The 10,189-nt window shown below is 40.7% G+C and overlaps 1 protein-coding gene across 5 annotated transcripts in view; it reads right to left on the bottom strand.

Annotated features, from left to right (window-relative positions):
- VWA8 (von Willebrand factor A domain containing 8) overlaps positions 1-10,189 on the bottom strand; it is a 365,312-nt gene that overhangs the window by 25,999 nt on the left and 329,124 nt on the right. For all 5 annotated transcript variants that reach the window (XR_003682537.2, XM_028497346.2, XM_024125806.3 and 2 more), the window contains one exon: positions 1,143-1,268. Coding sequence is in view for 4 of the 5 variants with exons in the window: in XM_028497346.2 (XP_028353147.1) it covers positions 1,143-1,268 (126 nt within the window). In the remaining variant the exon portion in view is untranslated. The remainder of the gene's footprint in view (positions 1-1,142; positions 1,269-10,189) is intronic.

Here is a 10,189-nt window from a genome sequence, read left to right as displayed (position 1 = left end):
CTCTGCCCCCTCTCTCCACTGCCATGGCGACTCACAATTTCAGATGAATCTAAACACATTTGTGGACCACAGTGTGTCAGTAAAGAAAGCAGTTGTTGACGCATACCAAGGACACAGAAGGAAGAACTCTCCCAGTGACTACAGGAACCTCTCTGAACCAACATTTAGATGGAGTAAGTGGCTCCCTTCCCCCCACCTGTCACTGCACCCACAGCTCTCAGTAGCTACTCAGTAATTCTGGTTACTTGGAGATACTGGAAGTCACAGAACCCTCTAAGAGACTCACCTTATTGCTATTTTTTTGGCCATTGTATTATTGCAAATATTTTAATATTATGGCTGTCGAAAACTTTACACACTATAATTAGAGTTATTTAAGGGAGAATTCCTTATTTTCTGAAAATTTCTTCGGTTATAAGATAGACACAGATCTTCAAAGGAACGGAACAGCGGAAAACCACCAAGATTGCTCTCGTGCTTTCACTTGCATCACCCTTTGGGATTCAGTGGCACCAAGTGTCTTCAGTTCCCCCTCCAGGGCACCCTGCCCTGTGTCCTGGGAGCTGATCTGTTTTCCAAATGGCACTGGCCTCTCTCCTGGCTGCTGGCTTCCGGTGGGTTCTGCTGATGGAAGGTGCTGGCAGGAGATCAGAGGGTGAGGGTGAAATATTTACTCCCTCAGCCTCTTCTCTGCTGTGGCCCGTGGGTGGGTTCTCCTTCTGCTGAAGGCCACAGCCCCTGGTGGGCAGCCCTCTCCATAAATCACCTTTTCTAAGTTCCAGTAAGTGCTCTCTCCTCTACCCTTTTAGACCGAGGGCAGGGTCAGATCCTTGCTGTTGGGAGACCACACCGTCTCTTTCTGGATCTCGTAAATGCCACCCTTACTTTTGTAAATATTAACTGTTCCTTACATTGCTCAGTTTGAGTGTGCCTGGCGTTTCTTGACTCATGCTGGGGTCTTGACTCACATGATAAACAGTATAATATTTCTGTTTTTTTCTAATTTTAAAAAGTGTAATGCTTACCTGGATTGCCATATTCAGGGTTTATGGTGTTTTGACAAAGGCAGCAACTCAAGGAAGCATCTGCCTGTAAAGAAGACCAAACTGCAGATCTGAGGCGCCTAGCGCACCGGTACTTACTTGTGGCTCCAGCTCACCCCGGCGTTTGTAGATGGCTTTTTCTCCAGTCAACCCATCAATGATCTTGGCATCATCTAGTTCCCCGGTAGCTTGGTGTCTTAGCCACTGTCTTTCTTTACCTTTAGCCTACAATGACATACACACAAATCCTTACTTTAGTTAGTTCTTCAGGGTCCCTGACACATTTTATGCAAGAGTAACAGGAAACACACCAGGGATCTTTTCAATATGTGATGGTTCTGCATGGACACAGTTTCATAAATGAACTGGTTTCTGCTCTGCTGACAAAGAAATGCCCTTTGTGTAGATTTTGTTCATTATAAGTGTTTTAACATATGGAATGACAAAATGAACTCACAACACACATGAACAGGAAAACGGTATGCAAATGAACCTCTGGAGAAACATGCAATATCTGGAAATGTAATGGTGATGCATTTCTGATGGATTTTTCTGTCACGGTACTCCTAGAGAATTTATTAGGTAACCCAATAATCAGCTTGTACTTGTTAACACTGTCTGCAAGCACAGAGAAAATGTGATCTTCAGACTCTTCCTTTTGGAGAAGTTGTTATGCCGGTTCTCTGTGACTTACAGTGCAAGTGGGAACAGCTGAGAACAACAGTACGTGAACATTCTGTACCCTACTGTTGCTCTGATCATCTATGTTCAGAGACCTCCTGAATTACTTTTCTAAAGATATTCGCACATAATGCTTAAAACTATGCCAAGTGGACTAAGATGATAGATAAATGATAAAGAGTTATGATATCCCAATCCAGGTATAGGTTTATCACAGCTGATATTTACAGTAAGAAGTGGGAAGAAAAGCTAAAATACCTTTATGCATACAAACTAGAGCTGTAGTTAAGATCATGTGCTCTGGAGTCAGACAGCCTGGCTCCAGTCCTTCCTTCACCATGATCAGGTATCTGACCTCAAGCAAGTTATTGAACCTGTCTGCACTGCAGCATCCTCATCTTAAAAGTGAAGACAACACTAGTTTCTACTTTAGTGAGTTACTGTAAAGATTAAATGAGATACTACATGGAATTAGCTGAGAAAGAGCCTGGCAATCTGTGTTAGCTGGTATGGTGATGATGTTGACGATTATGATGAGAAACATTATGGATAATTAAGTCCACATTACTTTAAGCACACTTTCATCATGGTTTCATTGGAGGTGGCTGTATGACAGCACTGTCACTGAAATAGTCAAGCTTTAGGCAGCCAGTCTCTATTTTAGGGGCAGATCAACCACAAAGAAGCTCCACACGGTATAACTCTGGGTAGTACTTGTTTTCCTGTTCCTGATACCCTTGCTGCAAACAGGTGCAAAATACCCCATTTGAATACAGATATATATTCACGTGTACATGAAATAAAGAGAGAGAAACTCCTAAGGTACCAGCATAAAGATACTAAATTTGGTGAGTAGTTAATTTCAGGAACTACCAGGTATGTGCCCCTTGGAAATATGTTCTTTCCTGATGTGTAATCTTGGTAAGAGCCCCACGATCTTATAGGACAATGGGACTCATTGGAGCATAGCTCAATGAGCTCATGTAGCTTTATAAGATAGACAGCTACAGGCGACAGGTGGAAGGGGTGGGCAGAGTCTCCTAGAATCCTTTCCCACTGAGCTACGGATAACACAGACAAGCTCCATCACACAGTGCTTTCCTTCTCAGGCCCCCTCCCCTGCAACATGATTGGGACCTGGCTCCCATCTCCTCCTCCCCGTCATTCCTGATGTCTGGAGTGGAGAATTCCTCAGGCCTCCAGGATACTCTCTGCTGGGAAACACAGCTGTGGATGACCAAATTAGGTACGTTTCAACCTGGAGAATCTATAACTCTTGGAGGTACCAAGCTGCAGAGCACTGCTTCTAATGCCTTTCATAGATGAGAACAGACTCTCACTGACTAGTCTAGACTGGAAAATAAGAACTGCAGAAAGTTCAAGAGAATGTGAGAGCAGTAGTCAGCAGTAGTGGCTTGGAAGTTGGATTCTAAAGCTGGGTTTAAGAGGAATACGGGATTAGAACGGGAACCCAATTACATGATACGTTATGTAACAGCAGTGTCACTGTTACCACTAAGCACTGATTTTCAAAGTTTCATCAATACACTGGCAAGGCAATGACCTTGTCAGGTCAATGACCTTGACCTGAGGACTCCCTACCCAATTCCACTAGTTGCTACACGGTTTTATTAACCAGTGATGCTTTCACCCTGTAAAGAACCATCGCAATAGCCACAGATTAAGTGATTTATTGTGATTTTTAATGCAGATTCCAGATTCCAACTGTAGTAAAAATAAATTTAAGCCCCCGCCATCTCACCGTAGAGGAAATATAAAATGCTAAAATTCTAACTAATAAGTCTACTCCCCTCCTCATATTCTGGTGTGTCTGAAAACAGAATATATCTTATAGTTAATGGAAAAAGAAACTTGCCAAGGTAAAAGGCAGAGGGGTTAATAGTGACCTGGTTGTCGTATCTGGAGGACAAACATATGATCTTGGCTGAGCATAGCAGGTATCATTCTATTGAATTATTTCCATTGGCAGCATAGGCAATTGACTTTTAATTTGAACTAAAATTCCCAATTATTATTTAAATGGGTTAAAAAAACATTACACTACAGCAGAGCATAAGAATAACGAGCAAATAGATAGAGCCGTAAGATGTAAATAACTATAAGTGAAGCAAGATTCTTTGCTGCAGAAATGACAACACTTCCAACAAGACCTATGAAGGTAAGACTCCCTGAGAGGAGGAATCTGGGTTTAAATTTGTTAGAAGAACGTATGCATAGAGGGCTACATTTCACAGGACAGACCTTGCAATTAAAGAGAGGAGAAACCCCTAGGCTTTGTAAAATAGATCACAGCATGCTTAGAGCTAGCAGAAGTTGTAGTGACTGATTCACGGACCATGAAGAACTATGTCTCACACACTGCACACCCATCTAAAAGTTCAAGGGAGGGGCTTCCCTGTTGGCACAGTGGTTAAGAATCCACCTGCTAGTGCAGGGGACACAGGTTCGAGCCCTGGTCTGGGAAGATCCCACATGCCGTGGAGCAGCTAAGCCCGTGCGCCACAACTACTGAACCTGCGAGCCACAACTACTGAAGACCACGTGCCTAGAGCCTGTGCCCAGCAACAAGAGAAGCCACCACAGTGAGAAGCCCGTGCATCACAATGAAGACTAGACCCCGCTCGCCACAACTAGAGAAAGCCCGTGCACAGTAAAGAAGACCCAACACAGCCAAAAATAAATAAATAAATAAATAAATAATAAAAGTTCAAGGGACGCTGTTAAATTTCCAGTGTTATGTAATTCAATTAAGTAAAACATGTAACTCTCAGTTTATCCAAACAGTAAGTGTAGAGAATATCACAGTTTTTTGTAAGACTAAAAATTATACTGTCAATCTTAAAGGAACTGAAGAGGGCCAGATCATGACTATGGGTTATTAAAAAAGAAAAAAAGCATTGTGTCTCTCTGTAGCTTATGACTCTGTTTTACTTCCTTCGTACTTATCACTATTTACAAATGTATTGTTTATCTCTTTGTCTTATCTGCTTGCTCTGCTAGAAAGTAAGGTTCATGGGGATAAGAGCCCTTATGTAACTTCAGCTTCTAGAACAGTGCCTGATACCTAGCTGGTGTTCAATAAAAATGTATTGAACAAAAGTTGATTGCTTACTATAAAATGTTAAGTGATAAAAGTATGATATAAAAGCATGCATCTATAGTATTCGCTCAATGTATATGCATGTATATTATATATATATATGCAAAGAAAAGTATGTAGGAAAAAACAAAAATATTAATAGTCATGGTTATTTTTGTGTTGTGGAGTTATCTGGAGTTTTAGGGATACTAAAAATCTCCTAAATAACTGTCTAAGACTCCCAGCAATTGCTTGTTCTCTAAGTTGGGATAGAGTCAGATCTAAGAAATATTAAGAACAATTATACTAGAAACAGGAGATCAGAACTGTTAATAAAGTTCATTATTTATATCAACACATGAATGCCTATGCTATAGATATATATTTTTTTTAATAAAGTTTTGTTTTTATTTTATTTATTTTTGGCTGCGTTGGGTCTTCGTTGCTGCATGCGGGCTTTCTCTAGTTGCGGCGAGCAGGGGCTACTCTTTGTTGCGGTGCGCGGGCTTCTCATTGCGGTGGCTTCTCTTGTTGCGGAGCGCAGGCTCTAGGCGCAAGGGCTTCAGTAGTTGTGGCACGTGGCCTCGGTAGTTGTGGCTCGCGGGCTCTAGAGCGCAGGCTCCGTAGTTGTGGCGCACGGGCTCAGCTACTCTGCGGCATGTGGGATCTTCCCGGACCAGGGCTCGAACCCATGTCCCCTGCGTTGGCAGGTGGATTCTTAACCACTGCGCCACCAGGGAAGTCTCTGGATATATATTTTTGAATAATATCTAAAAACTATACTAATAAGCATAGACATAATTAAGTAAAACCACATAAACAAACAAATGACCATATCACCATAACAAAAGTGATAAGATTTGCTGAATGTCACACCCAGGAAAGCATTCCATTATGCTAGTTTATACTCCTGAGATTTAAATTTAAGATTGCCAAAGAATACCACAGACAACTGCATGCTTTATGACAATCAGATAGGAGTATTATTATCTAAATATAATTATTTAGTGGGTTATCCTCTAAATATATTTATAAAGATCTCACTGTAATGAAGCTATGTGGAATAATAATGGTTTGCTATTTTAGATATTCCTATATTTGACTGAAGTATACTAGTACATTTATCATTTACCAGAAGAACTTTGTCTTCAATTTTCTTTAGCAGGCTTGTGAGGTAGAAATCTCACCAGCCAGCTAAGCTAACTACCAAAGCTAATTTATCATGAGTCAGCTCTTCAAGACTATAAGTGAACAAATGTTAACTCCTTATGAGAGGTTTGCAAAATCCTGCGTTACTGATACCAATTCCAGATCAGCGTTAGGGCATAGAGGCTGCTGTCACAGACTAAAGGCCCAAGAAGGGAATTACAGGTGGTATGAATTTGGGGAAAAGGTCCGATTTAAGAGCAATAGGGCCACGACCCAGTGAATGTACGTCAAACAACCGCGCAAGAGTACTGCGGAATTCTTCTTTTGGTGTACATGCTAATAATTAGTAAAAATGATAATAAAAGGGGGGGTCCTTTCTAGGGGACCTATTACTGCCCTTGGTAAGGGGGTTATTGAGTTACAAAATACTTATTTTTCCCTTAGAATATTATGTTTGTCTGCTGTCTCTGGATTCACCATTATGTAAGAACCTAGGGACTTTAGGTCTTAATTTTCTTGTGCTGGTTTGCTTCTTTTCCTATACATGATTATCATCTTTTAAGGTACTCTCTAGCTTGAAGACTTTGTTTCCGTTTTGTATACCAATAAAAGAAAAAGACTCAATAAAATTTGGGGTGAGAGTAAAGAAGGGATATGCTTTTTCCAATAAATCTGCTACCCCCTTTTTCGGGTCAACTTTTAAAATTTAAGCGTAACCTACTCATAATAAAGTGCATAAATCTTAAGTGCAGAGTCAATGAACTTTAAAAGTGAACACGCCCTTGTAACACCTGCACCTTCCTAGCCTCTCGGGGCCTCTTCTTCTGGACTTGACCTGGCACCTGCCAAAGGAAACCCCCCACCTGACTTCTATCATCACAGATTAGGTTTGCCTGTTTTTTGTGGGTTTTTTTGCGGTACGCGGGCCTCTCACTGCTGTGGTCTCTCCCGTTGCGGAGCACAGGCTCCGGACGCGCAGGCTCAGCGGCCATGGTTCACGGGACCAGCCGCTCCGCGGCATGCGGGATCCTCCCGGACTGGGGCACGAACCGGCGTCCCCTGCATTGGCAGGCGGACTCTCAACCACTGCGCCACCAGGGAAGCCCGGTTTGCCTGTTTTTGAACTTCATAAAGTGGAATCATACAGTATGTACTCTTCTGTGTCTGGCTACTTTGGTTCAACATCATTCCCAGGACAGGCACCGATGCTGTTGTGCCCAGCAGCACTTTATTCTCTGTCTCTGCTGTAACAAGGTCCAATCATGTGATTTTGATCATGCATCACAATTTATATCTCATCTACAACTGTGTTGTTTCCAGTTTGGGGGTATTACGAGTAATGCTGCCATGAGCATCCCTGAACATGTCTTTTGCAGCAGGTATGTGTGTATTTCTGTTGGGTGGAAGTCCTAGATATGCTCAGCTTTAGGAGATACTGTGAAACAGTTTTCCAAAGTAGTTTTTCCAATTTACATCCCCAGGAGCAGTGTGTGAGGGTTTCCTTTGCTTGTATCCTCACCAACGCTTGACACTGACAGCTTCTTTTTTTCTTTTAATTTTAGCCATTCTGGTGGCTAAAATTCTTTTCTTTTAAATTTTTATTTGTGGCTAAATGAATTACTTTTTTTTTTTTTTTTTTAGGTCATGCCGTGCAGCATGCAGGATCTTATTTCCCCGACCAGGGATTGAACCCAGGCCCCCTGCACCAGGAGCGTGGAGTCTTAACCACTGGACCACCAGGGAAGCCCTGAAATACTTCTTTAAATGGTAAGTTCCTACTGTATTTAAATAAATGCATTTATTTATAACAAAGGGCCAGACATGTTCTTTATTGTATATTCCTATTGCATGAAGAAAAGTATTCTTATAAATATGTCCATCTGTTTTGTATTATGTAATAAATTCATACTAATGAGAATTCATTATATATAAAGATAGGTTTCACTAGTAAAAAGTCTATGTTACAGACTTTCTTAAAAAAGAAATACAGTTTTATTACTTTCATGTAAAGAACACTTAGATTAACTGAAATGCTCAGAGGATGACATATTCTGGTTAATTCATTTTCTGAGAAATAATTTGGTTAACCAGAAAGCGTGAGCACACGTGCACACACACACACACACACACACACACACACACACACACACAATCTATAGCAGTGAGGACATTTAGGAGGAATAAACTTGACAAAAACCAATTATCTTGTGGTTTGTGAACTTTGTCTTGTGATTTCAGCCCTGAAAGTATTCTAAGTCTTAAGTCTTAAGTCTTCACTTATTTGGGTTATGGTTAAGTAAGACTTATTTTATCTATAAACTCTACAAGCAAGCCAATCTTCTATTATTCCTTTAGAATTATTTCATGAAAAGATTAGAAAGGTTTAAGTAGCAATTTTTGTAGAAAGCACATCCATTCTACAGAGTAAAACATAGAGATGACCATCACTAAATACTTGTTGGGTGAACAAATACATGTAAATGGATATTGAGGATACCTGGGAGCAGTGATTCTTTCATTAAACATTAGCTCCCATTATTTTAACATTTCTCCATGTTCGACCAACATACTTTTTGCTATTAATTTGCGCCATTCAAACGAAAAAGAATTAAGGTAAACTTTTGTACAGTATTTGTAAAATAACAAATTATAAATCAGTGGAAACAATAAAAATTTTTCTTTGTGATTCTCAATATATTTTTAAAATATTTGTTTATTTATTTAATTTATTTGGCTGTGCCAGGTCTTGGTTGCGGCACACAGGATCTTTTAGTTGCCGCATGCGGGCTCTTAGTTGTGGTATGTGGAATTCAGTTCCCTGACCAGGGATCGAACCCGGGCCCCCTGCATTGGGAGCGTGGAGTCTTAACCACTGGACCACCAGGGAAGTCCCTGATTCTCGATATTTTGACATAGTAAAAAATAGTCTACTAAATACCTGTTAGGTTGCCAGCTGCTCTAAACGGTGAAATGCCGGAAAAAAAAAAAAGAAGCAGATACAGAACTTCCTATTTCAGGGAATTCTCTGTTTCTTGAAGTGACATCTCATTGCCAGAAAAAAAAAAAAGGTGATTCATGTACTTAACAAAGACGATTCTTGTTAGAAGAGTTTGTACTCTTGGATGGTGATGTGGAACTAAACTATTTGGGTGACAACTTACTGTCATTTTACAATGAGTTTTTATGAGCAATTTCACATCTTTCCTTCAAGAATTAGATACTTTGTACTTCAAAGGAGCTGGGAACTACACATATCAGTGAGCATGTATAACAGGCATTTTAAACTTAACAGTTCAAAACTGAGCCCTAGAGCCCATCGCCTGCTCTCCCCAAGTCCTCTCAACAAAAGGCAAAAGGGCAACCCCATTTTTTCAGCTGTTCAGGCCACAGACCTGGGGATCGTCTTTGACTGCTCTTTCCCTCACATCTCACACCTGGACCACTGGCAAAGCCTCTCAACTTCCGGTGGTTTCCGACCATATGTTACTGTGTCCACGTCATCCCTAGGTCAATTGTCATTTCCTCCCACCTGGACCACTGCAATGGTCCCCCTGCTTCTACTTTTGCCCCCTGACAGTCCCCTCTCCACAAAATAATCAGGAATATTTATAAAAACATGTCACAACTTGCAAGAAATGCAATAAAAAAAATATCAGCATGATTAAGTTTTTAAAAAGCCTGGCTTACGCGGAGCACCTAAGCCCGTGAGCCACAACTACTGAGCCTGCGATCTAAAGCCCGTTCTCGGCAACAAGAGAAGCCACCGCAACAAGAAGCCCACGCACCGCGACGAAGAGTAGCCCCTGCTCGCCACAACTAGGGAAAGCCTGCGTGCAGCAACGAAGACCCAACGCAGCCAAAAATAAATAAATAAAATAAAATAAATTTATTTAAAAAAATGTCTTAATGTTGCTGGCATTACTACAGCAATACACAGCATTCAATAAAAAGCCTGGCTTAACTTCAATTTCTCTAATCATCTGCAGGAATGAAATAGTATTTGTCGCTCTCATATGTAATATGCATTATCCCACTTTTTGCTTCCTTGTTTCTTTTGTTTGTTTTTTAATATGTATTTATTATTATTATTTTTAACATCTTTATTGCAGTATAATTGCTTTACAATGGTGTGTTAGTTTCTGCTTTATAACAAAGTGGATCAGTTATACATATACATATATCCCCATATCTCTTCCCTCTTGTGTCTCCCTCCCTC

This window comes from Physeter macrocephalus, chromosome 13 (genome assembly GCF_002837175.3).
Source record: "Physeter macrocephalus isolate SW-GA chromosome 13, ASM283717v5, whole genome shotgun sequence".
Classification (NCBI taxonomy): domain Eukaryota; kingdom Metazoa; phylum Chordata; class Mammalia; order Artiodactyla; family Physeteridae; genus Physeter; species Physeter macrocephalus.
This window is presented reverse-complemented; position numbering and strand designations above follow the sequence as displayed.